At 40.1% G+C, this 18,841-nt stretch overlaps 1 protein-coding gene across 1 annotated transcript in view; it reads right to left on the bottom strand.

The window, feature by feature from the left end:
• BARD1 (BRCA1 associated RING domain 1) overlaps positions 1–18,841 on the bottom strand; it is a 78,400-nt gene that overhangs the window by 35,546 nt on the left and 24,013 nt on the right. Inside the window, exons 4-6 of the mRNA XM_066345860.1 lie at positions 15,036–15,961; positions 8,399–8,479; positions 6,112–6,284 (exon numbers count right to left, since the gene is read on the bottom strand). Of these exons, the coding sequence (XP_066201957.1) occupies positions 6,112–6,284; positions 8,399–8,479; positions 15,036–15,961 (1,180 nt within the window). The remainder of the gene's footprint in view (positions 1–6,111; positions 6,285–8,398; positions 8,480–15,035; positions 15,962–18,841) is intronic.

The following is an 18,841-nucleotide window of genomic DNA, read 5'->3' on the forward strand; positions in this document are numbered from 1 at the left end:
CAAACAGAAAGGTGTTAGAATTTTAAAATTAAATCAAAGCAAAAGATAAAAGTCTCAAGTAGATATATGACCTTCTATTGTATACCTATTTCCTCCATAATCATAATGATTTAGGGCCCAAAAACCTGGCAGTAGGAAAAGTCATAGTTGAAGATCACAGCTTCTATGGGAAAAAAATAGGGTTGGGAGACTTCACTGGTGAACCTATGAAAGGTCCAGATTTTTTAAATTAAAGAATGAAGATGGCAAATAAAGAGTATCGGTATTTTAAATTAACGCTCTCTGTGGCTAATTCCTAGTTATCCTGCTTTGCTTCAAAGGTTTCAAGATTTCCCTTCCCCAGTATTCAGTAAGATGCTTTTAGATTCTCTTGGCTTTGCAGTAGATAGTGTTCCTTTCTTTCTTTGTATGCCTGGCCTTCCATAATCATTCCATGCCTAATTAAATTACTGAGTTGTTGACTCTCCCCCCTCCCTGGGCTACAAAATGGCTCTCAGTTATATTTACATCTTATAAATTACTACTGAGAAGACAGCTGTTGAGCCTTCTTCCAACATTTAAAGTCACGTGGTATTAGCACCATTCATGACAACTTAATAACAAAACCTAACAGAACATAAAACTTTCTAACAGGAATCCCCGAGCCCTTTCTTTTGTCTAAACACATCAAAGAGTAACTCTAAGGTTGGATTTTCTTTGTCTCAGGTTTTCTTCTCTCACCCAAAGCTAAGTTACAAAAATCTTTATTTCCTCTCGACAAGTCTGCTTTACCCTCAATTAAAATAATTCAAATAAAATTCTACACTAGCAGAAAAGGTGTAGAGTCAATCAAAATACATCAAATGTTGAGTAAGAAGGAATCTATATTTGGGTGACACCATAGGTCTTTAATGAAACATGCTTTAATAGAAAGTCCATTAACAACCATCACTTCCTTATGTCTCTGGTACAGTGGAGATGATGCTGGCCTAACAGCCTATTTTAGCTTACAGGGCCCTGGGTATGTAGACACCAAGTACTTTTTAGAATTCAGCCCAAAGCAATTGTCACAACATTGAAGGCATGAAGCTTTATGGGTTTGAATACTGACATACAAGTGGGAACTATACTAGGGATGGCATTCCTCACAGACCCTGTCTGTCTCACTGGTGTACCCTGTGCTAAGCATCTCTAAGATGATATTCCTGGTCATCCTCCTAAAAAGCTCAGCTTCAGAAACAACTGCAAAATAGGCACATTTTTATGTATATATAGAGAGAAACTATGTAAGGATAAATTTAATAGCATCACAAAAATCCACCTGGTTTTTAGTACCTGTAGCCTAGTATTAATACATTAGCATTTCATAGTGATAATTACTTGTAACACAATTGGAGAGTTCTCCAAATACTAAATATGCAAGTTATCAAAATACATGAATGATATATCAGGTGGAGGTCATCCTAATACCTTAAAAAAGCTATGAGTATAATTTTAATGTCAAAATCTGAAGGCAAAAAAATTAAAGATAAAACCACAAATCATTCTAACTTATGATTATGGATGTAAAAGTCTTAACAAAACCCTAACAAACTTAATGTAAAGTATTTGTTTAAGAATAACACACACGCCTGACTTGTGGTAGCACAGTGGATAAAGCACTGACTGACCTGAAGGCTGAAGTCACCGGTTCGAAACCCCAAGCTTGCCCGGTCAAGGTACATACAAGAAGCAACAACTATGAATTGATACTTTCTGCTCCCCCTCTGCCTTTCTCTCTCTCTATCCTTTCTTTAAAATCAATAAATAAAATCTTACCCCAAAAAAAGAAAAAAATAACACACTATACCAAGTTAAGTTTGTCCCAGGAGTGCAACATGTTTTTTGTTTTGTTTTTCTTCTTTTCTAAGTGAGAGAAGGGAAGATAAGAGAAACAAGGCTCCCATATGTACCCCGACCGGGATCCACCTGACAACGCCCGTCTGGGGCTGATGGTATGCCCATCTGAGCCATGCCCGCAACCGAGCTACTTTTGGCACCTGGAGAGGGCTCCACAGAGCCAGCCTCAGTGCCCAGGGCCTATACACTCGAATCAATACAGCCATGACTGCGGGAGAGGAGGAAAGGGAGAGGGAGAGGGGGAGAGGGGGAGAGGGGGAGAGGGGGAGAGGGGGAGAGGGGGAGAGGGAGAGGGGGAGAGGGGGAGAGGGGGAGAGGGAGAGGGGGAGGGAGAGGGAGAGGGAGAGGGAGAGGGAGAGGGAGAGGGAGAGGGAGAGGGAGAGGGAGAGGGAGAGGGAGAGGGAGAGGGAGAGGGAGAGGGAGAACGGGGAGCAGAAGGAGTAGGGAAGCAGATGGTTGCTTCTCCTGTGTGCCCTGACCAGGAATCGAACCCAGGACATCCACATGCTGGGCTGATACTCTACTACTGAGCCAACCAGCCAGGGCCACAACATGGTTTAATATTTAAAAATTTATCAATGACATCAATAGGCAAAAAGTCTATCATTATCTCAGTATAAGGTGAGAATTATTTAATAAAATAAAATATAGTCTTCTTATAAAATAATAAAATAACGGGAAGAAAGATCTTTGTTTTTAATACTGATTTAATAGTAACAGTAGGTTTACAGTCAATAAGATGAATAATGAGAATAAAAGAAGCATGCCAAGAGTCTAGTCCTGGTTATTGAGAAGAGTTCCACCAAGAGTAAGAGATATAATGAGCAGAGAAAAAAGAAAAGAAAACAAGCTTGCCACATCAGACTCCAGATCCTGAGATATTATTGGCTTAAAAGGAATAAAAACTTCAGGGAAAAAAAGAAGAGTAATTAGAACCCCATGGACTCCCCACGCCTCTCACTGCCCAAGCTCCCCCTTAGAAAGAGAGGAAAAGAGGAAAGCACGGGAATGAACTTCATCTACTCTCACCTGTCAGCAGTTAACTCGAGAAAAACAATTATTAGGACAATGGTAGAAGACCTAAAAGTGCCACAGCTATAGGAATTACTTTGAGTAGCCATGATCTCACCAAAGGTAATACATTACGGATGCCCAACTGGGCAAATGCCAGTGAACACACATCACTTACTCTAACATCTGCCAGGAGCCAGTTCTACCACCTTCATAAAGGCGCTGCTTATGGAAACCTGGTTTTAGACATAACTTCACATTGACAGTGAAATTGGGAGCAGAAAGAGACATATTCCTATTTCATCTCATCTGTCTTTTCATGCATTCACACACCTACTAATTCACTCTACAAATACGTGGGGTACAGACTATGTCCGACGCTTGGCAGGGCCTGGGAGACTGGCACGATCCCTGGCACAGAGACCGTACAACCCAATGAGAAGATATTAAGAGCAACAGCGCCTCCACGTAAGTCCTATGCCTGAGAGGAAACACCGCATACAGCCAAGGGAATCAGGGGGACAGCCAAAAGGAAATGATACCTAAGATAAAGCCCCCCCCAAATGAGAAATCGGCCACCAAAAATGAGTATTCCAAAGAGAAAGCCTATTTAAAGGCTAGAAGGCAAAACTGTCTAGCACATTTTAAGGAAATAAACTTTTAAAAGGCCACTGCAAAAACAAAAACAAAAAATGTGTGAAGGAAAAGGAGACAGGAGGAACTGGGGAAAGCGAAGGCTGTGAAGGGAAGTAGTGTTAGACCGTTAGAGACTTAGAACCATGTCCTGAAGTTTGGCTTTTAGTTTAAAAACATTGACCCGGCCGGGTAGCTCAGCTGGTTAGAGCGACATTCTGATATGCCAACGTGCAATGAATGCATAAATAAACAGAGCAATAAATCAACGTTTCTCTCCTTTCCTCTTTCTCTAAAATCAATCAATCAATCAATCAAAATTTTAAAATACATTAAGACGTGACAGTCAAGTGTTTTAAACAAATATGTATATAATTTGGCCAGACTTGTAGTTTTTGAAAGCTCTTGGGCTGCAAAATGAAAATTAACCTGTAAAGAAAGAGACCAGGAAATGATGGAGCCAATCAGGTGAACAACCACTACTATAAAACAGAAAGCACAAAACACAGAAAATACTAAGTCTGAAAAAGATGGAATAACAATACTGAGAAACAGCTACCACACCATTAACCCTGGATTAAATCACACCCTGCATCTGCCCTGACTCCACCTGACATCGTCTCCAACCTCTTATATCAAATAAAGCCTCCTTCCCCAGTATACTAACGGTACCAACGAGCTGTCCAACACAGTGGCCACTTGGCACACAAGGCTATTTAAATTAATTAAAATAAAATACATGTTAAAAGTTAGTTCCACAAAAGCAATGACCACATTTGAATATTCATAGTAACAGACCAGTGGCTACTGAGTGTGCCGCAGAGCCACAGGGCATGTCCCTCACTGGAAACAGTCCGGGGTCAGTGCTGGGCTTTGGGTACACCTACATCTGCCACCTCACCAGGAGGACCTATTTAAAACAACACATCTACCTGAGAAGGCACCTGTGTAGGCAGATTCACTCACTGTCTCATGTCCACACCTTGCATAGTAATAAGCTTCAGTAGTAAAAACTCACGATGTATGAGCCACAAGGCAGGATCTGTGTTTTGGCTCATTAATTCTCACTATACTCTGAAGAAATAGAAAAGTAACAGGGATCTCTCATGTTTTATAGGTGAGGACACAAAGGCCAGATATTAACCTGCGTGAGACTATAAAGTCAGTCAATAAGGAGTCACAAATAAAAGCTGGAATCCCTAACCCCCTGGTCAGTGTCCATTCATTAAAGCCATCATGGCTGATTTGAGAACCCAAGGATAGAAACTATTCTATTTCATCTGATCCAGCAACCATTTGCTTTATCAAGTGGTTTGTGCTACACCCACAGGAGGGGCATATCTGCTAGGTACACACAGAAACCTAATGTAATGTGTGTGTGTGTCCTCTGTGTATAAAGCAAAAGAATAAAATATCCCTTAAGTTTGCCCCAATTATCTTATCACATACGATGGAAAAGGCTATTAAATTAAAATGCTACTAAAACTAACAGCACCAAGGATTAGATCATTCCTATATTATTAATTTGTGTTATATGGTTTCCTATAAAAATTACAACCTAGATGCTCTGCATTTTGTAATTCTTATTTGCCTCTGTAACCAGAGTAAGCACCTTTTCTGTGTCCCCTCCAAACCTATAAAAACAGTGGGACATAGAGACAATCTTGCATTTTCATTTCAACTGCCTCATTAACTGAAAATAAAACAATATATAGAAAGACATGAACCAAGTTATAGATTAAAGATATAATATCCACATACAGCCTGACCTGTGGTGGCGCAGTGGATAGAGCATCAACCTGGAACACTGAGGTCGCCAGTTCAAAACCCTGGGTTTGCCTGGTCAAGGTGCATATGACAAGCAACCAATGAACAACTAAAGTGAAGCAACTATGAGTTGATAATTCTCATTCCCGCCCCCCTCCTCTCTCTGTAAAATCAATAAGTAAAATCTTTAACAAAAAATAAATAAAATAAAATCCACATACAGCATTTGCTTATTAACAAACTCTACAATTACAATATAAAAAGCAGCAGCCAGCACTCGCTAACGCACCTCCACCCTGACACTGCAAAACAACTAACTCAGAGCTTCATTTGAATATTGTGAAAAATCTAAGAAATAATCTGGCTGACCCTAATATTTAAATTTTTAAATATTTTAACTATGTAAGTTGTTATACTAAGTATGCAGAAAAAGCAGGAAAGAGTTGGAATATTTAAAGCAATTTCAAAGTATTGGGAAGCATAAAAAAGTTATTTCTATGCTTCTAATTATTTTTTTCTAATTCTTTTCTTATAAGTATTATTAACCAAAAGAATATAAAAACTAACTGAATTTGTACAGAAAGTCAAAGCTTCCAAAATAAACTGAACAACTATTTTTGAATTAAGAGAGAACATCTCCCTCAAATAAGAATCAGAAAGGAAATGGGGCTGAGTGCTGATGTTAAATCCAGAATTTAATGGTCACACCTAACTTCCGTTGTGAAAAAGAGAACCATCAAATGGATAACCAAGTCTCTGCTTCATCAAGACCTTGATTTAGGAAGACAAGTCAATGAAAGGTTTCCACACGGAGCTACTTACACGGCATTCCTGGAAGCCCCGTAGGACAGTAACAGCTTGACTACATCCACGTGCCCGTTCTTGGCTGCATCGTGCAGTGGTGAGTCGTTCTGATACCCAGTGGTGTTCACCAGTGCCTTGTGCTGCAATAACAGTTCCACTACCTTCAGGTGCCCGTGACTGCAAGCTTCATGCTAGTTTTAAAAGAAGAAAAGGAGTGAGATGAGTGAAGAGCAACGGAGGCCCTGGCCGGCTGGCTCAGTGGTAGAGCGTCGGCCTGGCGTGCGGGGGACCCGGGTTCGATTCCTGGCCAGGGCACACAGGAGAAGCGCCCATTTGCTTCTCCACCCCTCCCCCTCTCCTTCCTCTCTGTCTCTCTCTTCCCCTCCCGCAGCCAAGGCTCCATTGGAGCAAAGATGGCCCGGGCGCTAGGGATGGCTCCTTGGCCTCTGCCCCAGGCGCTAGAGTGGCTCTGGTCGCTGCAGAGCGATGCCCCGGAGGGGCAGAGCATCACCCCCTGGTGGGCAGAGCGTCGCCCCCTGGTGAGCAGAGCGTCGCCCCCTGGTGGGCATGCCGGGTGGATCCCGGTCGGGCGCATGCAGGAGTCTGTCTGACTGTCTCTCCCCGTTTCCAGCTTCAGAAAAATACAAAAAAAAAAAAAAAAGAGAAGAGCAATGGATAATATCATAATAAAACCACACTTTAGGGAAAAAACTGAATCGCAGTCAGTAAATTGGTTCTTGTCTAAATACTCACCACAGATCATAAGTTGTTGATAGAATAAAAGCCACTATTAAAGACCTCTGTGATAAGATACATGGCGAGTAAGATCTATGCAATTCATGGAAATAGATGCTTTTATTTCAGACTTAGGTCAAGTGCTTTTTTTTTTTTAGAAAAAAAAATGTAGCTTTAAACCAATTATAACTCCTAAATTATTCCACAAAACAAAACAAAATCTTAGAAAGTATTTAACCAAATCATGCGTAAAATCTAAAATTTCCAGGCTAAATAGGATTCATTAAATCAGGTGCTTAGCCATAAACTAAGTGGCACACCAACACATATGTATAACCACCCACTAAAGTGAACTATTCTAAAAAGAGTACTTATAAGACAAGCCTCTCTTATTGCTGAAGCTCCAGATTACTGTACAGCTGGTGTCGGTAACAGAAATTACATAGAGTAGGTCCTTAAAAAGAGCTTACTGAATGAATGACATAACTGGTAACAACAGGGTGTTCAAAGGTCATTATGTGCAAATCTTTCCGATGTCTAATAAACTAACAATGCCAATCTGTTGCAATCTTAATAGATCTCTGGTATATTGTGCTATTCAATTCATAATAGGTGATACGTATGAAATGCCTACAGATTTATTTCTAGGAGAAAAAAAATCCAAGTTAGGGACCAGGTTCTCGAAGGCACTCGCCAACTTTTACGACAATATGCCTTTGTGGCTTTAAAAAAAATAAATCAACCTTTCTTTGAAAAGGTTAGCCAGCCCATAGAGTCCAAACTACGAAGTCTATAATCCAAACTAAACCCTCCCAGTTTAAATTTGGCAAAAAGAAGTCATTATATACCACTTTAAACCTTTTCTGCACCTGACTTAATGAGAAGCTCGCAGGTCTTGTGAATCCCCACGTTGCAGGATAAGAGTACCCACCTCATCTGCTCACACGTCTATGGCTGTGTTCAAGTCACACGCTCACTACACCAGTACAATTAGCCCATATAGCATTTGTTCTCATGTATTTATGCCATTCTCCTCCCAGACTATTCTTTACACTGCATATTAATAATAAAAAGCAGAGACTTTTAAGAATTATTAACGAAGCAAAGTTTTACTGCCTCTCTGTATCTGAATTTGATAAGATCTGTAAGTGAGGCTTGAGAGAGCTCCTCAGTAAGAATCACTGTCTTCTGATACATTCCTAACCCACCCTATTCCTCTGACCTCTGACCTCTGTGCTCCACTCCGTTTTCAGTTACATTCAGGTTGCAGAATGGAGCCTGATGTTGGCGGCAGCAATCACCTTGCCACATACTTGCCAGTGCAGCAATATGGAGTAACTGGTTTCCTAATCCTAAAGGTGGCCAGTCAAAAGGTGGCTTGATCCATGCCTATCACAACTGAAGAGCTAGATGAAAAAGGATTTATTTTCTTACTTGGTGAAAATACAAATTTAAAAGAGTACATACATGGCAGAGAATGATATATATATATATATACAACAACATAACTATAAACTGTAATATCTATAAAACATAAACCGAATGGGAATAAAAAACAAACAGAAACTACCAGTGGTGTCCACCCAGCATGGTCTTTAACATTCGGGTCGCTTCCATTCTGTAAGAGGTATTCAACAGAAGATAGGTCACCCTAGTGTAAGAACAAAATGAAATTAAAAATCATCAAGGAAAAAAACAAGATACTGAGATTTTTTTAAAAGACTCTGCTTCTTTAAAATAATACAAATCTCTTCCCTTATGCCTACTGCTCATGAGCTGATAAAGAATAAGTGTTGTATATATAAATTATTCTGAGGTACCCAGTCATAGAACATATTATGGTCCATCTTTGAATACACAGTGCAAAATCTGCTATAAGCAACTCAAATAGAAATTCATTTCAAAATACCAAATAGCCACAGTTCATCCAATCATAATAAAGTTTTTAAAGTCATTTCATTTGTGAAAAAACATCCTCTTTAAGCTACATGAAAATGGTTTCTGAGTATTGTTTAAAACAAAATTAAAGCCAAGAAGACTACTCAGTAAAACTAATGTTAAAACAGCCAAAAACTGTTGTCTTACAGGTTGTTGCCTATCCTTAGTACATTAATTTAGTTCGTACTCACCTTATTTGCTAAAAAATATTTTTTCTAGGCAGAAGGCTTATTTTCTCAAAAAAAATGTAACAACTTTCCCTGAGAAATAAATTTTTAAAAATTACATTTGACAAAGGTTACCTCTGACCACATTTTGTGGAGCACTTCTTCAGGGAGAACACCGCCCTGCCCCACTCCCAGCACTGCTCCCTTCTGACAGTTCTTATCCTCTACAGGTGGTGACATACAGCCGCTAGGACCGACAATGTTTTGTGCAGCACTTGTTCAGGGAGAACACCGCCCTGCCCCACTCCCAGCACTGCTCCCTTCTGACGGGAGCTCTTCTCCTCTACAGGTGATGACATACGAGCCGCTAGGACCCTTAATCCCTCAATACAGTAACACTTGCTTTTATCTGATTGTTCTGGGCCACCCTTCAAATACAGCAGTGGTCCCCAACCTTTTTTGGGGCATGGACCGGTTTAATGTCAGAAAATATTTTCATGGACCAGCCTTTAGGGTGGGATGGATAAATGCACAAAATAAAATTATACGACCGGTGTAAAACCTGTGGTATTTTTAAAGATAATTGTCAAACTTACAAGACAAGTGTCAAGAGTGAGTCTTAAACGGATGTAACAGAGGAAATCTGGTCATTTTTTAAAAATAAAACATCATTCAGACTTAAATATAAATAAAACGGAAATAATGTTACGTTATTTATTCTTTCTCTGCGGACCAGTACCAAATGGCCCACGGACCGGTACTGGTCCACGGCCCAGGGGTTGGGGACCACTGAAATACAGCATATCTTAAGATGGTAGCTTACTTAGTTTCCTAAAAAACAAATCCACATGCAATATATAATTTTTTATGTTCCTAAATTAACAAAATGCCCTTAAATAATCAATACACTTAAAAAATAAGCATAGTATGTTTCAAATCAAATGCTCTAGTTCGCATACAAAGCATCTTCCCATTGGTCCTAAGGGGTGCAGACTGTATCTCTGATGCAAGCCTACATATTTTTTAGCAAATTCTGCTCTATATTCAAGTAGTTCCAAATGAATTCAGGAAAACCTGTCAAGGTACAAATATGAATTTTTTAAAATAACTTGGGACAGATGAACTGCCAGAAGCACATGCATTCCCAAACTTTAACATAAAAGTAAATACAAGTAGACAGAAAAATCTTATCAAAAATGTCCTCAATCAAAATCTACATGGTGGTCATAAAACCATATTCACCTAAAGGAGCCCAAAGAATAATATAAAGACCACGGAATGAAAGAGCCACACGGGAACAGAGTGACAATTTGGAGACTAAAAGCAGAATCTGCTGTCAGGCTACGAGACAGTGATCTTTTCCTTTCACACCCCCTCTCGTACTATCAAAGATGTCTTCTGTTAACACTGAGCCCTAGACTTCCCCGAACTGTATAGCTGATTTGCAAGCAGCTTGTTTTTAGAACCTAACCTGCTTTCTCTTCCCTTGTACTTAAAAGTCTGTCATATTTTCATCCTTCTCCTTTAGGTAAATGCAATGTCACGCACATAAATAAAATTATGATAATTAGATAGGATTCACAGTAACTGGGTAAGCTCAAACCAATATGAAGTTTCCAGGATTAAATTAACTTCTGCTTCTGGTTTCTTTAAATTCCTTTCTTCTGTAATAAAATATTTTCTGAGTAATAAGCACTCATTTTTAGGCTCCTCACAACTTAAAAAAATAACTGAGTTGTGTTTTTTTTTTAAACCATCACCTGAAGAAAGTATTTACCAAGGCTTATAAGAAATTTTAAATGGATTTGATATTTTGAAGTAATACCTTAAAGGCTCAACATAAGGAAGCATGCATGCCACAATGAATTTTTGCTAAACTTTCATTAAAAGTAAAGACTCTCCTTCACATATTCATGATAAATTAACTTCCCCAAAATACACACATACACAAACAAAACATTTCCTTATTCTGAAGGTTAGTGCTTCCAAAATACCGTTAATAAACATCTTTATAAAAATAGTACAGGACATTACTATTAAGTGCTATAATTAGTTACCCAAAATGGTTATGCTTTCCTCATATACAAACTAAGTATCTGAAACTTCTTTTAGCAACCAGAAGTCATTAAAATTTTTTTTAGTCCTCTGGAATGGAGCTCTAAAATATATCAAACATTCCTCTGGCTTCTGAGCCTGAGTCTACTGAGTAAAGTAACTTCACAGCTGATCCTGACAACCCAATAATGACATAAACTACTGGTAGCCCAAAGGTGGCGAGTGCCAGAGAGGGGAAAATGGGTACGGACTCCTAGAGGTGTTCTAGAAATTAAAATCTTGACAATATCACATATGCCAGTTTGCTTCTGAGTCCTTCCCTACTTTCTCAAGAAGCTAGTATGAAGGACATATATGCTGTGACTTTACACACTGTATCACACACTGTATCCCCGGGAAGGAGACTCCTCACTAGGGATTTTCACTCTACCCAGGAGATCCTTATCACCTTTGTTATGTGAAGCACATCCTGCCTTGTAAATTGCCTTCAAAATATTATCTATTATGTCTGCATAACAAATACATCATATGACATGCCAACTTCAAGCTATTCTTGTACTTCACAATACGTTCACTGCTGTGGCATGATATATGAGTTATCATTATCGTTTTAAGAATCTGTAGTAGAGAACTTTGGGGAGGTTTTTCCCAACACCTACAAATTCTCCAGCGAAGGTGAAATAAAGTAACAAATCAAAATGTTCTCTATGTCTAGAGAAATGTCAAGTGTAAAGTATTTTTTTTCATTAAATCAGAAGAAGAAACAATATGACTGTTTATTTTAGTTTCTACTTAGGCAAGGGCTTTCTCATACCATCTCTCACTGTATAACATAATGTTCTCAGCGGCATTTTAACCACAGGTAACATACATATTCAAATAGAAACATGGGGACTAAAGAGCCTAATGGATCTCAACTTTTGTTCTGGTTAAAATGAGAATGTCCACAACATCCCAGACATCACATTAATGAATATTCTCCTTAAAATTCTATAATGTAACAAAATAAAAGGACAATTAAGGTACTCAAGAATAATCCTGTGCAGTTTTCATAAAATGGTGCTAAATATACCCAAAAAGTAGCTGGCTGGCCTGAACGCCCACAACCCTGAGAATAAAAGGATGTGAGAATTAATGGTCCAAGCAGTATCTGATGAGCTAGCTACATTTGGTCAATCTGCATATTTAAACAGCTGGATATTTCCAAAGATCCTTCTATTGCCAAGATAAATGATAACAAATGGTTTACATTAATTCGGAAGTCCCACTTCTAGGAAGTTATCCTAAAGATATACCTGTTCATATATGAAACGAAGATTGCTTAGTGCTGTACTTTTTAAAAAAGGAAAAGAGAAAAACAGGCATCCATCAGTAGGGAAATAGATAAGGAAACCAATGAAAATTTATGCTACTATAAAAATGTACAAAAAGTTGTGTACTAATATGGGGAGCATTTGCTTATATTTGCATAAAGAAATTCACAAAAGATACACAATAAGAAAGGTGGTTAGCAGGGTGGGTTTACCAGCAATAGGGTGGCTGGGACAGAAATGGAAGTGAGGTTAAATGAAGTTATTACTCTTATTTTAAAATTACAACTAAATGAGGAATATACACCAAATAACCACAAATTTAAATGAGGAGTCATATAATGAACAGAAAGCTAAGTGAATACAAGTGCAAACAAAATAACTGTGAAATAGTGATTTAAAAAAAAATGACATCATATCAGAATCTGCCAACTACTGACAATAACAATATTTGATAAGTTCAAAAGAATCAAAATGGGTAACTCTAAAGCTGGCAAGACTCTCAGTAAACTGACAATCTGACAAAGCTTGTATGAAATAATGTTCAATGGAGAAAATTCACAAGGCAGTATCATGCCAGCATTCTTTTCCTATTGAATATTCTACTATGGCTTATTTCCATGGCCTAGGCCAAAAGTAGGCAAGGTCCGGTTGGCCAGACACTTGACTTTGGATGTAAAGTTTTACTGGTTTACACATTGTCTATGGCTGCTTTTCTACTACATGGCAGAGTTGACTAGTTGTTATAAAGACTATTTCTCTGCAAAACTGAAAATATTTACTCCAATTGCCCTTTTAAGAAAGAGTTTGCCAAACCATGGCCTAAACTCTAGGTCTTAGATATACTCATTAATAAACATAAATATGTAATTCTTATGGTTAAAAGGAAAATTCTCTGTAGAGATGTTTATCTTAAATCTATGTACTCTTGTTGATCAATGTCACCCTGTTCAATTTAATTTTCTAAATAAAAAAAAAATTCTCTAACAATGTAAGTTGATGCTTACCTGGTGGTCTAAAAAAAATTCCCAGAGGCCCTGGCCGGTTGGCTCAGTGGTAGAGCGTTAGCCCAGCGTGAGGATGTCCCAGGTTTGATTCCCGGTCAGGGCACACAGGAGAAGCGACCATCTGCTTCTCCACTCCTCCCTCTCTCACTTTTCTCTCTCTCTCTCTCTCTCTCTTCCCCTCCTGTAGCCATGGCTCCACTGGAGCGAGTAGGCCCTGGGTGCTGAAGATGGCTCCATAGCCTCCACTTCAAGTGCTAAGAAGAGCTCAGTTGCCCACCAACAGAGAAGTGGCCCCACATGGGCAAAGCACAGCCTGCTAGTGGGCTTGCCAGGTGGATCCCAGTCAGGGCACAAGTGGGAGTCTGTCTCTATACCTTCACTCCTCTCACTAAATAAAAAATAAATAATAAATAAAATTCACAGAGAGCAAGACAGACACTAAGTCAGTCAAATTCTTATGTAGTATTCAGAAAAATGAACAAAAAGTAATTATTATGCTAGCTACTTAAGTCTATGAAGCATTAACATTATGTTAGGATTTATAATAGCTTATGTGTATATTTTGCACATATGTTTATATATTATATACATATATATATAAAACAAAGACAAAGAAATATAGTCTGATTTTTAAAATCATGCTTTTCAAAAGTCAAACTAAAATGTACTAAGAGCTAACTCTGAAAATCCAAGTTGTTCAAAGGCTATGTAATTCCGAGCATGTAGTCATGTTGCAGGTTCTCCCCTGCTTCAACTCGCATCAGATATATTCTGTGTTCATCATTATTGGAAACTCATTTTTGTACTTTGCCCACGGGACTCCTCACCTCCATGTTCTTGCCAGAGATTGTGTCACTGACCTCAGAAAGGGTTCCTTCCAGACCTCCCAAAGTTCTCTATTCATAAAAAAGACCCAAGGATATCCCAAAGAATTTACTGGAAGATTGTAGCTCTACCTTAATTTAGTACTAAGCTCTCCCATGTCATATTTTCATAACACTTGCAGAAAATCAAAGAGCAAAGCCTATAAAGCTATTGTGCTAACTGCTCGCTCCTCTTTATGTGCAGTACCTGTGTCAGTTTCAAAGCCGAACCACCTCATGCTGTGTGAACCAGCCAGGTTCCAAAACACAAAACTGCCACACCCCAGATGCCGAGGCATAAATACAGAGAATGAACTTCAATGAGCAGGCTAGTAACCACAGGAGCCCTTTCTCCGTCGAATTTCCTGGTAATTGGAGAAATGTACAGATAGCATCTCTCAACCTCCCAAAGTCTGGCAGTGCGCCCTAGGGGAGCCTGCCTTTCAGGAGCTCACACCTCTCACTCTGCCCAGGCTCCTCCACTAGGGGAGGCATGTTGCCAGCAGTAACTTGGCAGTTATCTACATCCATAAAGCATGAGAAGAATGGGTAAACAAAATGGTGAAAACTGAGCAAAACCATTATGGAATAGGCAAAAACAATAGCACTTGCCAAAGTAGAAGCTAAAATTTGAAACTTTGATTTTCTTCTGCAAGATCATGTTCCTCAGGCCCCAGGGCCACCACTTCAACTGAAGTGGGCATTCTGCCCCTGTGTTTTCCTTTTCTAGTTCAGTCTTCAAGAGTATCACATCTGTGCTACATTCATTACCCTGGTAATCTTTTCTCCCTTCTCACAATCTCCAAAGAAACGTTTTATATATAGCTGGTCTCATTCTGAAATTACATTTTAAAGTAAGCTACGTACCTTAATTGAAGCAATATGGAGCAAAGTCTCTCCCTTATGATTTCTCTTCATAGTCGTCACGTTACTGGGCGACAGCTTCATAGCAGAGGGGCTGGACAGCATTCGCCTGTAACTGCTACAAGCCATTGTAGGAGGCGGTGTATCTGGTGACGGGCTAGTGGATTCACCTAATATGTTTGTCCTCCTCAATGGAGGTGGCGAGGAAGAGCTGGGCATCGGGATGTTTTCCGAGAGTGCTGATTGCTTAATAGCATGTCCACTGGCACTGGAACCGCGGCTTCTGCGTCTCTTAGAGACGGGGCTGGGAAGTCTCCCGCCACCCCCACGCTTTCCCTTATGACCTAAGGGCACAGGCTTCTCAGACCTGGGAGAATCTTCCCAGAGACTCTCCTCAGAAGCTGCTTCATCCCTCTTCTCAACTTCGGGAGACTCTATGTGCTCAGCTAACGGCAGAAAGACTTCGCTGAAGCTTCCACAACACTCATCTTCTGCTACCGAGCCACTTGCTAGTAAGTCTACCTCCCCACTTCTCTGAGGCCGAGCAATGACAGGGGGCTGGGCACAGGAAGGGACCAACTTCTCCTTAAACTCCTCTTTGGAGTCACGGTCACCATCTTTTTTGGCTGCCTCTAAATTCCCTTCTTGGCTGATTTTAGTTGAAGTTTTCCTTTTCTGTTTCCCCCCGGCTCTTGTCAAGGCCCTCTTAGGCCTGGCGGGAGTGTCCAGGGGACTCGCAGAAACGTACTCAAAGGCTGAGGGCTGTCGCCCCCTCTCATCAGTCACCTGGCGAGGCCGAGTTTGCACCGAAACCTTATTCACAACGTATCTGACCTTCTTACTTCGAGGACTAAACCACATTTTTATTGACTTCTTCTTACTTTCTGCATAATTAAATAAATTTTTCCTGGATGTATCTTCTTTTAAATCTGACAGAAAAAAAAGAGAAAAAAATCTGTTACATGAATTTACTCTCTCCATCTTCAACTCCCTAAGATATTCATGATTTTTAGAAAGATTGAGCAAATCAGGGATAGAAGTAGAAGGAAATTTCAACCTGATGAAGAGCCAACTACAAAATACACAGATAGTATCATGCTTAATGCTAAAGACTGAATTAACTATTTTGTTTCTATGACTTTCTTCCTAGTATCAAGAACAAGGCAAAGATGTCTGCTCTCATCACCCCTATTCAACTTTATACTGAAAGTCCTAGACAGCACAAATTAAGGAAAAGCTATAGAAAGCTCCTCTGCCCAGGCAGCTCAGCCGGCTGGAGCATGTGCCCAGTACTCCAGAGCGCAGGTGCAATCCCAGTCAGGGCACAGACGAGACTCAGTCACATATAGAAAGCTCCTCTGCCCAGGCAGCTCAGCTGGCTGGAGCATGTGCCCAGAACTCCAGAGCGCAGGTGCAATCCCAGTCAGGGCACAGACGGGACTCAGTCACATATAGAAAACTCCCCTGCCCAGGCAGCTCAGCTGGCTGGAGCATGTGCCCAGTACTCCAGAGCGCAGGGGCAATCCCAGTCAGAGCACAGACGGGACTCAGTCACATATAGAAAACTCCCCTGCCCAGGCAGCTCAGCCGGTTGGAGCATGTGCCCAGTACTCCAGAGCGCAGGTGCAATCCCAGTCAGGGCACAGACGGGACTCAGTCACATATAGAAAGCTCCTCTGCCCAGGCAGCTCAGCTGGCTGGAGCATGTGCCCAGTACTCCAGAGCGCAGGTGCAATCCCAGTCAGGGCACAGACGAGACTCAGTCACATATAGAAAGCTCCTCTGCCCAGGCAGCTCAGCTGGCTGGAGCATGTGCCCAGTACTCCAGAGCGCAGGGGCAATCCCAGTCAGGGCACAGACAGGACTCAGTCACAGAATGCAGAGATGGGTGGGACAGTGTTTCTTATTCTCACTTCTCTCTCTCTCCATTCCTCTCCCGCAAAAACAAAAAACAAACAAACATTAAAAAGGCATACAGATTTAAAGGAAGCTATAAATCTGCATCTATCCATAGTTGACTTAATTGACTGTGTAGAACATCCCAAAGAATCTTTTTAAAAAATTAATAAAACTAACAGGTGACTTTAACAGTGTCACAGAATACAGTCACAACTCCTTAGGTAACATCTAATATAATCTCAAGCTATGTAAACCAAAACCTAATGAGAATTAATGAGCTATAACTACATTCTCAACTGTACTCTTGAGCAAAAGAAGCCAGATACAAAAGAGTACATAAAAACAGTTAATATTAATCTAACATGTTAAGTCAGAATACTGATGATCCCTATGGGGCTAGGAGACAGTGCTGTTTATTCTTTGGGGTGAGTTCAGTTATACATTTACAATGTATATATTATACTTTAGAAATAAGTCTCTAAAAGAACACATATTTGTAATCGGGCATTAAAACAAAGACTAAGAGTTTTTTAAAAAAAGAAAGAATCGCTGTCCCTAAGTAGACAAGGTATAACATTTCATGGGTGACTACTCGTACAAACCACCCTGCTGCTGTAGGTACGGTCACCATGGAAGAACTCTCTGGGGGACTCGCTTTTGAATTGAGACTTAAATGACAAAAAGAAAGCAGCCATGTAAGGATCTAGAAGAGCATTTTCCAAGTAGAAGGAAGAGCAGAGTCTCTAGGGTGGGAATGAGTTCAGCACGTTCAACAGACAGAAAGCTAGTGTGGCTGGAGCTTCAAGCAGCAAGAGAAAATGCAGAGAAATGAAGTCAGACAGGTAGGCAGAAGGATGCTATGAAGAGCTCAGTCTCAGGTGGTTTGGCTGGTACTCTTTCACCAATCTCTGAAGTGAAGGAGCTTGCTTGAGACTTCTCTATCTATAGTTACTAGCTTGGTGATGATGTGTGTGTGTGTTACCTACATATACACTGACAACCCCACATGTATATGTGCAGCACAGACTTCTAGCCTGAACTCCACGCTCCAATATTCAACTACTACTTAACAGCTCTACCTGTATGTCTACTGGGTGTCTCACACACAACAGGAGCTTCTGATCACCTCCTCCCAAACCTCCCACAGGGTTTTCAACCTCAGTAAATGGCACGTCCATTCGCCCAGTGGCTTGTGGGAAAAGGTGGAAAAAGGAAGAACTTCTCTGGAAGAGAGTAACTAATGAAGCTGGACAAATGCAAGAATGTGTATGTGAATAAAGGCAGACCCTCTGACAGCCTTCTAATGCCCTGCCTTCCGTCACTGGACCCACAGTGTTATTAGGACAGGACCTTGGAAAATCAAAACAAACAGAATGAGGTAGCCATTCATACAGAGACTTAACGTCTAAATTCAACAAGGTCTTTCCTCTACAGTGATAAGTAGGTTTCAAAACTAAGTCATTTCTGATAAAATCTTAAGTATAGAGAAAAGGTCAAAATAAAATGTTACCAGGATTACTTTTTAAGAAAGACTCACGATTACAACAGTAAAGGTTAATCCCCTGGTAGTCTGTAGAAACTTATACTTGATTTTTTAAAATTTAGTTTAAACATAATGACATTTTCAACTAAAAAGTCAAATCCTGAAGTTCTCAACGCTTATAAAAACTTACAAAACATAAAATTAGGCATTTAACAAAAAAATAAGGCTTGTAAGTAGTAGCAACACACTCAATCGACTAAAAAATCTAAATCTAAAATGACAACAGCCTGACTTGTGGTGGCGCAGTGGATAAAGTGTCAACCTGGAAACGCTGAGGTTGCCGGTTCAAAACCCTGGGCTTGTCTGGTCAAGGCACATATGGGAGTTGATGCTTTCTGCTCCTCCCCCCTTCTCTCTCTCTCTCTCT

Source organism: Saccopteryx leptura, chromosome 7 (assembly GCF_036850995.1).
Source record: "Saccopteryx leptura isolate mSacLep1 chromosome 7, mSacLep1_pri_phased_curated, whole genome shotgun sequence".
Classification (NCBI taxonomy): Eukaryota; Metazoa; Chordata; class Mammalia; order Chiroptera; family Emballonuridae; genus Saccopteryx; species Saccopteryx leptura.